The sequence below is a fragment of the Corvus hawaiiensis genome, chromosome 3, assembly GCF_020740725.1.
Source record: "Corvus hawaiiensis isolate bCorHaw1 chromosome 3, bCorHaw1.pri.cur, whole genome shotgun sequence".
Classification (NCBI taxonomy): Eukaryota; Metazoa; Chordata; class Aves; order Passeriformes; family Corvidae; genus Corvus; species Corvus hawaiiensis.
In genome coordinates this window covers 73,255,177-73,269,897 of record NC_063215.1, presented here as the reverse complement: position 1 = coordinate 73,269,897, position 14,721 = coordinate 73,255,177, and the positions used below count along the sequence as shown (strand labels likewise).

Below are 14,721 nucleotides of genomic sequence, written 5' to 3'. Positions count from 1 at the left end.
GTAAATGAGAGGATGAGACCGCATGAGTGTATATCATCTGTCGTGTCCGCCATCTCCAAAGACAATCTGTTTTTTGGGGGCAGATTATGTCCCAGGTGTTCTCCAGGTCAGTGGTGCATCCACTGGAAAAGGCTGTGGCACAAGCAATCATGAGTTTCACTGATAGATACTACAGATATTGAGAGATATTACAAGTCTCGGCTTGTAACTGTTAATCATCAGACAGTGGTTTTTACCCCTATCATTATGAAATCCATTGTGCCTGGGATAAGTTTTTAGTCCCTCCAGGATGTAAAAGCATCAAGAGAACGAGCATCCCTAGAAAGTTAACCTTTCAGGTGCAAGGTCCCTTTAGAAGTTATGCATGCAGTATTGTCTATTGCTGAAAGCAAATGTTTCTGTTGGTGTGTTTAACACAAAATTAAATATACCTGGACAAGTAATTTTGCCTATGTAGCAGAGAAAGCATCAGTAAAGTTCAGCTTTAGGGAGTAATTGCCATGGAACAGAGTAGAAGGCATGCAAGCTGTCCAGGTGAACTGCTGACTCCTGTGTACATGCACAGTACAATGGGGATCTGGGCAGGTGGCTTCAGCCCTTCACGAGGGGAAGATCTTCACCACAGTGTCTGTAGTGGGCTGTCTATCAACACTTTATTGCCAGATCTTGAGTGTCAGATGGTAGAGTTGTGATTGATTCTCATATTAGAAGAAATAACACAGCTTCAGTGCTGTGATTCAGAGCACCTACTCATCTTAAAATACCCCAGTGGCTTTAGGCACGTTCCTAATGTTAAATATCTTCAGCAGGAGTGGTTTAAATCCTGGTTTCCTGTTTCCCAGGGGAGTAACTGCAGAAAGATGGGAATGGCAGATACCTCACTGGCTGTCTTCTAGAAGGAGGACCATTTTTGCCTACGTGTCCAAGTAGTTTCAAAAATGTAAACTCTGAGTGCAGTTGCATTGACCCAGAGGCACAAACTCCTCTTAAGCTCTTGTTTGGCACACTGGCTTCCTGAATTCATTTATTCTGTGCCCAGAAATCCCAGTGGTCCATGGGAAGAAGGATGCTGGAGTTTGTTGGGGTGTGTGAAGTGTTTGGTGTTGCAGTGACAATGCTCGGAAGAAGATCTTGAGTGGAAAGGAAAAATGCGGTAATCATTGCAGGACTTGCGTGGCGGACAGCAAAGAGAGTGCTGGCAACTGCCCATTACATGGTGAGGTTAAAATAAATGAGTGTTCCATTGTTTGGTATAAACTGAACCCTGACACTGGTCTGTGCAGCAAGTGAGGCAAGAAGCATTAGTTACAAGCAAAGTATTACTAAGAAAATGCATTAGAATTATTTTGAATGAGCCAAGTCTTCTCAGGCAGTCTGTTTTCAATTGAAACATTTGGCAGGTAACTTGTAACCTTTCCATTATGTGTTTAATACAAGGTCACATTAACTTTGGACAGTTCATTGGCTTGCTGGTGCATCTCTTGTTATGTGGGAGGCTGCCCACACAATCTTCTATTGAAAACTGAAATAAGTGGAGAAATCAGAAACATCCCTATCTCTCTGAAAACCACACAAAAAGGCTAGATGTTTATATCTTTCCTGCTGTACGTTCTTTTTAGATATCAGGCCATCAAATAGAGGCCACAGTCCTTCTTGTTATAAAATACAGCTTTACCAGGCAAACTAATGGTACTTTTAGCTCAGATAATGTATTTCTTACCTGTAGAGAAATAACTAAATAGTTCTTTCCATAGAAAGAAAAAATTTTCTTTCATAATGTGTTAGGTCATGTAAATACAAATTTATGTTACCTTGAAATAGGAGATTTTCCATTCCAAATACTAATTCACACCAGGATAAGGAAGGACTTTTTTTTTCGTATGTGGACCTCTCTTCATCTGCCTTGAACATATATAAATGTTTGGCAATAATACAGTCTCTCACTGTCCTGGCTTTACTTACATGTTTTCATCTTTCAATGCATGCAGTAAATTCTGGACAGTTTTGAAGTTGTAGATTGCTGGATTTCAACATGAACTACTGTTACTTCCTGCTTTAGGCAAATGGACCAACTAAACTGCAGTCAGCCTCTAAGAGACATCACTGCTGAGTGTTGTGTGTGGGGGACTGACAACTTCAGCGGATGTTGAATGGGGTGAATTTAGGAAAGGCAGGTAGAAATCCCTAAGGGCAGTGGCCTGCTGCTGAGGTCTGCCAGCATGTTTTGATCTCTGGAACTCAACCACCTAACCTCTCTTTGCTCATTCATTCACAAGCTGGATACATTATTGACTGATAGCTGTAGGATAGCAGGGCTATAACAGTTGGTGTTTGAGGATTGAAGGGGCAAGGTTTTTTAGGAGAAAAATTTCCAGCAGCATGCTAGGCTTAGTTATAAAGGGGCAAAGCTCCAGTCCAGTCTCAGTTTGTGCAGGACTCGAACTGAAAAAAGTTAGGATTGCCTGATCAGAGATGGACTTCAGGGCAGCCTGTGGGTTGGTCTAGTTTTTGCCATCTGGCTACAGCCACAGGAGACCTGTTTTTCCAGGGATCACTGAAATGCCTGGTGATCCAATTCAGTATTAATCATGCTATTTGTGTTGCAGTGATTTTGCTTAACTTCAAGATTAAATGTATTGCCCTCCCTCTCTTTTAAGAAACACCATATTCCATAAACTGGCCATTTCTGCATTTTCCAAGACAATAACAATTTCAAGTGCTGTTATAATCCCCTTTGCTGCTTTATTAAACTCAATACCATATTTTTCATTCATTTACACATCCTAACAGCACGAGTTTAAGTGGTGTGTTAAGCCTTTCTATGTACATCAAAGCAACATGTAATTTTCACTTCCATTTTACTCAACAGCTTCTAAATCTACAGGTGATAATTGTTATTTGCATTCTAATTATGCCTCAGTTCAACCAGAGGCTTTGCAATGATCTAAAAACAAAGGACATTTTGTGGCAAGATCCGGTGGGTTCCTTTGCTCATAAAGCTCCACGTGACTTCAGAAGGGCCTAAGATTTGAAAACTAAAATGTAGGATGGATTTCCTTAGTAAGCCATGTGTTTTCTTCTCCGCAGGAGATGAGCGCTCCCGGGAGTCTCCAGCCCCAGCCGAAGCACAGATGCAAGCTGGGGCGGAAGGCAGTGGAAGGGTGAACCGCTGCTGCTGGAAATGCTCCGTGACGCAACTCAAGAAGATTTTCTGGGGTGTGGCCGTGGTCCTGGGTGTCTGCTCCTCTTGGTCGGGTTCCACCCAGCTAGCAAAACTGACCTTTAAGAAATTCGATGCACCCTTCACTCTAACGTGGTTTGCAACAAACTGGAACTTTTTATTCTTTCCTTTGTATTATCTTGGACATGTTTTTAAGTCAGCTGAAAAGCAGTCTCCAAAGCAAAGATACAGGTATGGGAGCTTTTGTTTTTAATCCCATGGCTCTTACATGCTGCTCTACATTTCGCAGACATTTTGTTCAAATCAGTCAGTTAAATCAAACTTGTGTTTGCTTTCCTCTCCAGGTTTGTTAAAGGATGGTCTGAGTTCATTGTGTGTCCTATGCTAGGTGCTGTTATTATTCCTAATATGATTTCATTTCAGCATTAAGAAATTCAGATTTATTTCCGAGATGTGCAAGTCATGTAATGAAAGTCTGCATTTTCTGCTATTATTTATCAAGAGTTTTCTGCAAATGTAATTTTTTTTTTAATATCTCTTTCCCCTACCTGACTTCTCTGTCAGCCTCTGAGTAAGCTAAGTAAGCTTTTCTTTTCCAAGCTCAGGAGTAGAGCAAAGCCTTGAATAGCTGAGTAAAAAGTACTGCAGTATTTTCCTGGCACTACGCCCTTGACATCAAAGGCCAAGCTGTGATCCCAGTTAAACTTGGGTTGTTGTGTTTATTTCCGGGAGGAAGTACAGTCATAACCAAAGGCAGCACTTTGTCTTCAGCACACCTTGTCTGTATAGCAAGCCAAACCCGCAAAGCCTGAGTCACTCATGGAAAGCCCTGAGTGCCCATCCTCTGTGAGAGGCTGAGGATGCTGTGTCTGCCTGAAAGACTGCCTCTCACGGAGCGCTCCCCCAGCTCTGCTCCACTCATTTTGGCCTGAGAGGTGTCTGGGACAGATGGGATGACTCAGCCATCAAGATGTCCCATGTCAGAGAGCTTCCCTGATACGTGGAAGGATGTGAACAACGTTTTCCCCTTCTGTTACACAGTGGGACTCATAGACTTTTAATGAAGTAGCTCAGAAAAGTAAACAGTAAGAAGTACACATTTCTCAGCTCCCAGCTGCGCCACAGCAAGGTGGAAACTTACTACAAGAAAAAGCTAAGAAACCAGGTTACTCAGGAAATGCTCTACCTCAGATGTCTAGGGTTACGAGATTTTACTGCTTAACTATCATTGTGGTTGCTTCGTCTTTTAAATGATCTGGGGGCTGCAGATAAAGGATATGACCATTCACTGCAGGTTCTAGAGCAGGCTGCAGAAGTTCTAAAGGCATTTTCATAAGCGCCACGTTTCCTGCACTTTAGTCTTCAGGTTGTATTTGTTCACGGCAAATGTGGTTGCTTCAGAGATAAGAGGAGTACGGAGGTTACAGAAAGCTACAGTTTAATCTAAAAACAGCAACAAATGCTAGCCTAAAAGCTACTACCTTTTTGTTTCTTTGGTTTTAAGTATTTTTCTTTCCAGCTGCTCTCAGAGAATGTTTTAAATACTGCTGAATTCTGGGGTGAGCAGTTGTGGTTTGCCAGATCCCTGGGGTTAAAAACCCAGAGCATCATACTTGTTACTGCTGCAGTAAATTGATACAGTTGGTAGTTTTATGTCTTTCATTAATTAAATGAGGGCTGAATTGAAGAGCAGGTGCAAGCCCTGCAGCATGTTTGGGATGCAGGGGGATATCATTAGCAGTAGGCTTGCCCAGGCTTCATAAATAGTGTGTGTTTGTGTGTCTGACAAGTAGACTGAATAGGGTTAACTTAGGTTTTTCTGGGTGTCAGGGAAGATGTGTGCATTTGGAGATGCGGCTATGGCTCCTAGCTTTGCTGCAGATTTGTTCTGTGGTTTAGAGCAAGTCACTACAGACCTCTGATTTCCTTGTACTCGCTGTTCTTTTGGATGAGAAGTCCTTTAGAGAGGAGGGAAGACCCCCCCTTACCGTGTGTTTACATAGTGTCTGCCTCAGCATGTCCACTATCTACACTGAGGCCTTTTGGTGGTGCTGCACGAAGAGTAACTGTGAAAAGATTTACTGCTCATCTGCTTGCTCCATTACAGCTGAGATGTCACATGCGTATACATCAGTAAACCCAAGCACTGCGGTCCAGCCTCCCCCCTTGATTATTCACCCTTTTTCCATATTATGTTTGTGTGCAAATATATAGGGAAAGAGATACACAGGGACTTTGCAGCTCCATATGAGGTATCACCATCTTCAGGAAAGCTTGCAGTTCAGGCATGGTTGGACATGTTAGAGAGACATTTCATAGACTTCTGGGTAGTTAAAAGAAGACAGTTCTGACCTAGAGCTATAAAGAAACTGGCATAATCACTTTCTGCTTCTTTTATCCTTCACTTTCATCTGTATTTTACATATTATCTGAGCTCTCTGGCAGGAATTTGGAACAAGGTAAATTAAAAGGTGGTAGTGGGAGAAGGTGGAAATATGATGTCTAAGTCACCTTAGCAGTGAGGTAGAAAAAGAAGGAGTTCTCAGATCTTGCCCACACAGGCTGCTAAAATCCACAGGTATCTAATGTTTTTGGCAGCAAAGCTCCCCAAGGAGACCTACCCAGCCACCTCAGCAGGCTGGGCAGCTCAGCCTCCCCTCCACCTGGCACAGGCAGTGCTTTCACACCGCCCCTTCCTGAGGGCGCCGGAGCCAGCAGGTGTGCTTTGAGTACCTCCCTATACAGTTAAAGGGCACATAAAAAACAGCAACCACCGGGAAAAATACACAAAAGGGGGATCATAAAATGTAGCAACAGTGAATAGATGTATAGTCCCTCCTACATAGATTATATGGTTTATTACTGTTTTTAAATTCCTGTTGTATTGTACCAGTATGTATGCTATGCTGTAAATACATTAATTTTTATGGTTTGTAGTCGCACAAGAAGAACATACCCATCATGGACATAAACCAGTTTTTACCTGACTTATGACAGAAAAACAGATTTTTTTTTCCCCTTTTTATAACATGTATAATAGTTGTAAATTTGCCACCAAACTTTTGTAGTGACATGAATGTAAGAGCAGGTTTATTCAGTTTCTTTATAAGATTTTGAGTATTAGACCACAATGTGAAGTATTAAGGATTTATGATTGAACCATATTGCATGGTAAGGAACTTGCTGTTTAAGCTGAAGTAGACTATCAGTGTATCCACACCATGGGGAGAGAGTCACTCTTCATAGCAAACCAGAACTCATGCATTCACTTCCAGCTGCTCTATACTCCCTGTACAGCTCCATCAAATGCTGTCAGGGTTGTGCCCAAGTGTAGGCTGCTTAGAGAGAACTTCTCCCATGGTTGCTACCAAGGACATCATGGCGCAGGACTGCATGCATGGGAGTGATACGGAGAGCTCTGGAAGGCCACAGGAGAGCATGCCAGGGTCAGCATCACTCTCCTACTTCTTGTGCAAGTGCTCACTAGCTTAAAATAAAATTACTGTAACTAAAATATTATTCATTTCAACCACTGTCCAGTCCAGAAATAACACATGTAATGATTTGTGCACCTAATGCATCATTTAAGAGTACTTCATACTTTTTGCTTCCAAACTGCTTTAAAAAATGACCCATTTAATCTGATGAGCTATCCTCCATCATACCTACATTATTAATTTATGAGGTAACATAAATTAAAAGCACTAGGGCTTAAAACTCCCTGGCTACATGAAAGATTAAATTAAAATCTCTGCAAGATATTGCTTAGCTTTGTGTATGTCTAGGCAGAATGAAACACGCCTTTTATAAAGACTCGCCCTCTGTGTTCCAGCTGGGAGGAATAATAGAGAGGTTTATTCCCATTTTAGAAAAACACCTCAGAAAGCTTGCTTATTTTGATGGTGTGGTCTTAGCTAATGATTTTTTTGAGAAGGAAAGGGAAGGACTTTCAAGAATGGTTTTCAGGATTATTTATTTATTTATTCATTTATCATTTAGATCTTGATTTTTATTTCATAAAGCTTTAGGACTAAAGAACACAACAGAAGCTAAAACTAAATCTCTTCTGAAACCTTGAATGCACATGATGTGTTGGGCAAATGAAGAAATCAACACAGTGCAGTCCCCGCACTGATCTGCCACCACATTTGAACATTTTAGAATGTTCTTTTTCACTGATTCAGAGTTTTGTCTCGATATTGTCCCCAAATTATCTGCCACTAATCTTTCAGAATCTGAAGATTTTTCTTTGAAAATAAAGAAAAAGTTGCAAGTAACACCAAAGTATTGCTATGTCTTTGAAACTGAGCCAAAACACTGATGCAACAATGGTAGAGGACTAACATAGTAGATCTCACTTACTCTGATTTACCTACATATTGACTTCACAGAAGCCACTTTTGATCTATATGCATATGGGCCCAGAATCAAGGGGCCTTGAAGTTTCAGTGCCATAGCTTCACTTGAGGTCCAGGAGAATGTGGGCCAGTTTCTAAACATGTTTCAGAGGTATTTCTGCTACCATGGAGAAGATGAGACACTAGCCATCACCCCCAGTAATACAAGGAGTTGAGTCCTTTAGTTTGATCCTGACTCATATGAAATGCAATTCACTGCACCATCGGTACTGCCCTCCTTTTCTGCAGCAGGCAGAGAACCCCACTGGTAACCAAACCCCTGGCAACCATGAAACTCTAAGGGGAAAAAAAGGTCAGAGCCATTTGGCGTGACTGGATGCTGTTTTACTATCGATTTTTCAGTGGTTTGTGTTCATGAGCCTCTCTTACCCAGCAGCATTAAAATGTTGTAGTGTGGTTAACTTTTGGCATCCTACTGATTTATATTACTACTTAGATGGGATCTTCGCCACCAGAGCAGACAGCATTAAGAGAGTCATAAATAAGCTGTGGAGGCATCAAGACATGACAAATGCAAGTGTTTTTAGTAAATGTCACCCAGTGAAGCATGTTTTCTTTCAAAAAACTTCGGTTTATAAACTCCTATTTGTCTAATTAAGAACATTATCCTTAAAATAATACCTATTTACTTTGTGTTCGTCAAAATAAAATCACTTTACATTTCAGGTTCACATTAGCTTCTTGGGAAAAATAAAAATAAAAATAAAAAAGCAACCAAGGAACAAATTAAGCTTGAAATTAAAAGATAGAGCATCTGATTCTTACCTGTGTTCAAAAGACACCAGTTAGGAGTAACTCCAGATTAAATCAGTTTGATCTCTACAGCAAGAGATCAGTTTGACCTCTACAGTCATCTCTCAGGGCTCACCTTTGTGCTTGGTATCAAAGCAATTAATTAAAAGAAGATGTGGATATTGTACAAGAGGTTTATGATACTCGTAGTCATCTTTATCTCTCCTGCAGATATCTGAGCTGCTGGTGGTGTTGTGTTATTGATGGACCACTGTATCACTTCTCCAACTGTTTTCAGTGAATATGCACTTTTCTGCCAGAGGTTCTAGCTGAAGACAAGGCCAAATTTTGCAAGTAGCAGTAGTAGGGAAGCCTTCTGCTGGAACAGTGTGATGTTTGTGGTAGTGGCAGTGCTGGTGGGCATGTGTCCAGTGTCCAACCTGTTGTCTGTATGGCATCAAGCTTGGTCATGGGGCATTCGTTTGGGCTTAGCTCAGCCGAAGCCCAAGCCACAGAGCTCAGGGTGATGTGGTTGTTAACTTCTGTTTCTCAAGTCAAGTAGTTACCTCTTCCTGATGAAACCTGCAGCAGCTGCTATTTCTTGCCTTTTGAAGAGGAAAGTGTCTCCCCATGGGATATGGGGTGGGTGTGCTGTCACCCCACGGGGGTTCTGGAGGTGGCCCCTTGCTGCTGCCTTGACATAATACAGCTATGCTGCCCTATTGCCAGATGATCGCGTGAGTCGTCATTTCCACTGCTTCTTTGGGGAGGTTTGTTTTCTTAGGTGATTAAAGATTAATGTCATGGTCTCTTGGTCTTTATGCCTCGTGAAACAAAAATTTCTCAGCCAGCTGTCAAAAATATGCTCTACAGGCTGCCTGTTCTTCAGAAAATAACAGCTCCAGAGTTTTTCTAGAGTAGCCTCCTGTTCACATCAGTCTCCTCTGAAGACAGTACCAGGGGTTGATTTAGGGAGGAAATGTGCCACAGCTGGCTCCTCAGTGTCACACTGCATACTCCAGCACTGCCAGCTTGGCGCTGAATGTCTGGTTTCCCCACAGAATTCACGGGAGAGCGAAACATACAGCAGAAGCACAAACATGAGGTATGTGAGGTAAGCAGCAGGAGAGGGTGAGGAGAAAGAGAAAGGCTGTGGTCAAACTCGCTGCTAGTGGGCCCCCTCCACCATTCCAGAGTTAGGCACCTCACTAGAATTGAGATACTGCTCCTCTCAGTGTCTTCCATTGAAAAGCTTAAAAAACTGCTCCTGGAACATGATGAAGGTGATAGTTTTTCTCTCCCTCAAATGTATGGTACCTACATCAGACTCTTTATGTGAGTGGCTGGCAGACACACACTTTATTATTTAAAATTAATGCCTAAGTCCTAATTTCTCTGGAGGCAGCTCTCACAACGGTAAGCCTGCATGGTGGACTCAGGGACACAAGGTGGCATTTATATGTTTACCTCCCTTTCTAAACCTCCTGGAAATACCTTTTAGAGATTTCTTTTAAAATTCTGTTTGACTAATTTGCTAATTCCTTCTATTCAGCTAGAACACTGTCTCTGAGAACTCGTGTCTTAGCTTTTGTAAGAAAATGGTCATAGGTCCTTTTTTAGGAAACCAGTCCTTTCTAATTTAACCTCACAGATTATACTTGGAGTTTGTATTTGTTTTTCAGAACATGATGTTCTGAAAAGAGCTTAAAATTTATGTCCTGTGAAAAGCTTTCCCTTAATCTGAAGAGCCTTCATCTGTTGAGAAGCACCTCTTCTGGGCTTTTGGACTTCTCTGAAGTGCTAATCGAGAATAAAAATTGGGTACTGCTTGATCAGGAGAAACCCACATTCTTTAATCTTGAGCCTGGTTTGCAAAATCCTTCCAAGGATGATTGAATTAAGTAATGTCCTGTAATTCTGTCTTGTTGTTCCATTACTTTTGTCTCCTCTGCTGTGGCTTGAACAGATGCTTCAAAATAATTACATTAACTGCCTCCTATGAGGTAACAGTGCTTGAGGCAAGGACTAGAAAGAGAAGTAATTGTTCTTACCTGCAGACAGGGCATGTGCTATGAAACAATGTATTTATGTAATGGCTTTTGCTTGGAAAAAGATGTGTCATACAGCACCGAATGATCTCTCTCTGGTCAGTAGTTAAACTGCATTTCATTAGCACTGCCTCTGGTTAGTTAAGCAAGCTGCCAAGCTCCCACACTGCTAGGCCTTTTCTCAGGAGACCTCGAGCAAATCCACCTATGCTGGTCCTACTCAAGATGATCTGACCTCTCTGCACTCACTGAGACCATGGGACAAAAGCAAGCCAGACTGAAGGGACTGCGGGTCACCTCCTCCCTTTTCTGCCTCCAGGCACAACCTGCACACACAAACAGAAAAGTAGCTGCATTTTATGGCTGGCAAAGGAAAAAAAAAGGACTGGGAAAAGTGTGTGTGATCATGTTTACTTTGTAGAAAGAGAAGCAGAAAGCTGAGGTGAGCATGGATTTGCTGTTTTTCCAGTCATCATAACATGGAAGGTTTCACAGCTGGCCTTTTTGCAGAATGTTGTTTACCATGGTCACCACACCAAGTACCTTAACCCCCAGTGCACAAACTCATTAAATGGGGACTGTCCTAGAGAGATTCCCCATGATGTTTACAGAAGCAACAAAAATAACAACAAAACCTGGGAAGGAGTGATAAGGAATTCTGCTTTTGTTTTTTCCAGCCCAGATCTGTGACAAAATATCTTGAAGGCATCTACCTTTAAAGCTGCTTTAAAAAAGGAAAGTGCATGTATGGCAACAGACTTTGTAGCTATAATTAACAGCTCTCAATAAAGATGGATGATACAGTGAGAAGTGTTGGAGGCTGGCAGTACTACAGAAGTGGAAAAAACCTATTTGTCCAGCTGCCTAGTGGTTATGAACTGTGTCCAGATTTCCCAGAATTGTTTGTGTTTGTGTTTGTATGAAAAGGCAGCTTCATGTAAGTGCACATGTACCTGGCCGAGGATCCTGTTCAGTCCAGGTCTCCAGGAGCTGGCCACCCTTGCCTGTTAGACAAAGCTGTAACAGGTAAAAAGGGACAAATAGCCAAAGGTGAAGGTTGCAGCAACAGTGGTATATGAATAGGGCATCATAAACTGAAAAACTCTGTTGATCAGCTACATAATGTTGTCTCTGAACATCCATAAGGGGTTTTGGAGGGAAATAAGGTATGAGCTGATGGGCAGACAGGTTCATATATGTATTCACACACTCATGTACAACCATTTTGTGTTTTCCAATGCTAAAACACCTTTCCAAATAGTAGCTTTTTTTGCCAGAGAATCCAATCCAAAAATGGCGAAGGCAAACAACATCTGGTTTTGTTACCTTGTTCACCTGCTTTGGGTGGCAATTAGTGAAGATCACTTCTCTTCAGCCTGGCTGTAGAAAAGAAACAAGCCTCCTGTTGGTTCATTTGCCAGTCCCTGGAGTCAGGGCTACAAGTCAGTGAGTTGAAAAGAAAGAGCATCATTTACTTTACAGCTTAATGGGCATTGCCATATCATTTGGGTCTCTTGGCTAAGCAAGCCTGCACTAAGTCTCCTGTGGCTACTTCATCTGTTCCCTGTTCCTCATACCTCCCAATGAGCTCTTCCCCACCTAGAGCTGGTGTTGTGGTTTGTTAATTTATAAATTGTGTCCCTTTTCTCTGGAGCTGGGGAGGTGTTTACTCTTCTACTGAAGCTGCTCATTTCACAAGCAGTTAGAGTCTGCTGCAATATACCCTTCATATCTTCAAAAACCTTGCACTGCCTGAGTGAAACATTCAGATTCCCACAGGGGGAGTGGGCCTCTGGAAGCCTTATGTGAAGGATGGCATCCCTCATCTCTTTCAGCATCCACAACCATTAAGCCTCAGGGATCTCAGGTCCCTTCAAGCACCTATGAGTGCCCCCTCAGTGACAGAGTATTAACCTTCATGTAGTACATTGCTAAGATGAGGCACCTTGGATGGTATGAATCCAGGTCCATTTGCCAGAGGAGGACTCTGTGTCTTTTTCCTCTACATCATATGACATTTGCCCTTGCATTGCATCTAAAAGAATGTTTTGCTTCATTAGAATACTGCATTTTTTTAACTAAATTCTGTTCACAGTGTCTATTATAGACGCCAGCCAGGCCAACTGAAAATTGTATCTTGCTTTTTCTGCACTAGAACTGCAACTTTCTTCACTAGTCTGGCTTATTATACATTCGGCTGGAGTACATATAGATTTCCAAGTACAGAAAGATAATTTTTCTGATATGAAAAACTCTCCTGTCCAATAGGACACTAGAAAATTGCAAGAATTTCACCCCTACTTTCAGTACCTCTTAAGACTGACTGGAAGAAAAAAGAAACTACAGCTCTGTAATGCTGTCTGATATTTTTTCCATCTAACAAGTGGTGGTCTCGTTAGACCATCTCACAGCGATACCCTGAACATCAGGTCATAGAATCATGGCAAAATTCTAGCTGCTGGGGACCTGGGGAGGCAGCTCTACTCCAGCCTGCTCAGTGCAGAGCCACATCATATCTGCCTTTTAATTTTGTTAATGATTAGTGCTCTGCAGACACTGAATGAGGCATAACTGTTATTAAATTTAGGTGTGCTTTATTGCATCTTTTATTGCGCTGTCTCTAGGATATCCCAAAATTACACATACCAGAACATATTGCCATGAATGGTACTTGTTCTGCTTCTGTTTGCCCCTTTTTGCCAGAGCCGCCTTAAATATTTTTCTGTTGTCAGGCAAAGATATGTTGACTTAAATCCTGACCATTTGATTTATTTTTTAATAACCTTGAAATTTAAAAAGAAATGGTATTAAGCCACTAAAATGAGAGTTTAACTTCTTTTTAATAATCAAACAAATTTTCACCTAGCGTTTTCAGTATTTCATGAAGTTCTCTATATTAAATGTGATGAGTACAGGCAGTACTTGACCCTGTCTAGAATAACTCCACTGAGCCCCATAACAGAATGCTGATTTCATCATAGAATGGCAGGGATCTTAAAGATCATCCAGTTCCAACTCCCCCGCCATGGGCAGGGACACCTCCCACTAGACCAGATTGCTCAAAGCCCCATCCAACCTGACCTTGAACACTTCCCAGGATGAGGCATCACAGCTTCTCTGGGCAACCTGTTCTAGTGCCTCACCACCCTCACAGCAACTACTTTCTTCCTAATTTCTATCAGAAAGGGTCTGGCTGAGTGTATATTTAAAATATCAAGTTAATAACTATTTAGATTTATTTCATCTTGCAGAGGGGAACTCAGGCTTTGACCAGACTGAAATTCACCCTGCTCCTCCACATTACTTTTCAAAAGTGACTTTTGATTCTGGAGAACTGAAATATAAAAATTTAGTGTTGAAAAATAGTGTGCCAGAAGAGGATACAGTGACATACAGACACTGTATGGTCAGCTGCTTTCTGTTAACATGCATGCAGACCTGCCCTTGCTCATGAAATTTTTAACAATTAAGGCCAACCCTCTGAAAGTCTTACAGCACTTAACAAAGAGCTCTATTGATTTCATAGATTTTTCAGACAATTTATAAACCCATGCTCTTCTGTAGTTCCAGTAGTTCCTATGCCAAAATTTTCTGCATTACCAAGTTCCACATGGATTTTTAGTACAGTTGTAGTCTTGATCATGTAAGACAGATAACTGTATGGGAGTATGATAAAGATCAGCTAAACCATGTATTGAGGAAGGTGAGGAAAGAGCTAAGTGACATTAAGCAGCATAAGGGAGGTATTTGAAACAAGGAAGCTGGTTTCTCTCAGTGTGCTGGTGAGCTGTCAGGAGCCTGAAAAACAAGAAGAGCCTCAAAGAGTGGTTACTGCATGCTTGGGAATCAGAGATGGTAGGCCAGATGTGTTGTGTTGTGGAAGCAGGGTGCCTGAGCTCTGTTGAAACGTAACATTTGCATGAGTGACAGTACTTATAGCTCCTCTATGAGCTAAGCTGGGTCAATAAATCCTGTGTGATTTCAGTGGACAGTGTGCTTCTTGTAGTATTGCTCATGTATAGAGTCCTGTGGCTGGCTGCAGGCTGTTAGCATGGGATATACCAGGGCTTGGTTTGGCTCAGCAGCCATCCAAGTTACAGAGGTCCAGATAAGTCACTCGGAACCACCGAGGGAAGACATAATCATACCACCAAGAGTTATTTCATGTGTTAACTGATTTGTTTCTTGACAAGAATGAATGTACAAATAAAATTTGCCAAACTGCTAAAGATATCTTCTTGCGGTCTTTTCGAAAGTGAGCAGTGAATTGGTGTTATTTTCAAGTGAACAGGAGTCATAATGAGGAAATTCCTCTTGAAAATCATGCCAGTTATATGTACAG

The 14,721-nt window shown here is 41.7% G+C and overlaps 1 protein-coding gene across 2 annotated transcripts in view; it reads left to right on the top strand.

Annotated features, from left to right (window-relative positions):
* SLC35F3 (solute carrier family 35 member F3) overlaps positions 1–14,721 on the top strand; it is a 167,999-nt gene that overhangs the window by 118,185 nt on the left and 35,093 nt on the right. For both annotated transcript variants that reach the window (XM_048298270.1, XM_048298271.1), the window contains one exon: positions 3,088–3,412. In XM_048298270.1, the coding sequence (XP_048154227.1) occupies positions 3,088–3,412 (325 nt within the window). The remainder of the gene's footprint in view (positions 1–3,087; positions 3,413–14,721) is intronic.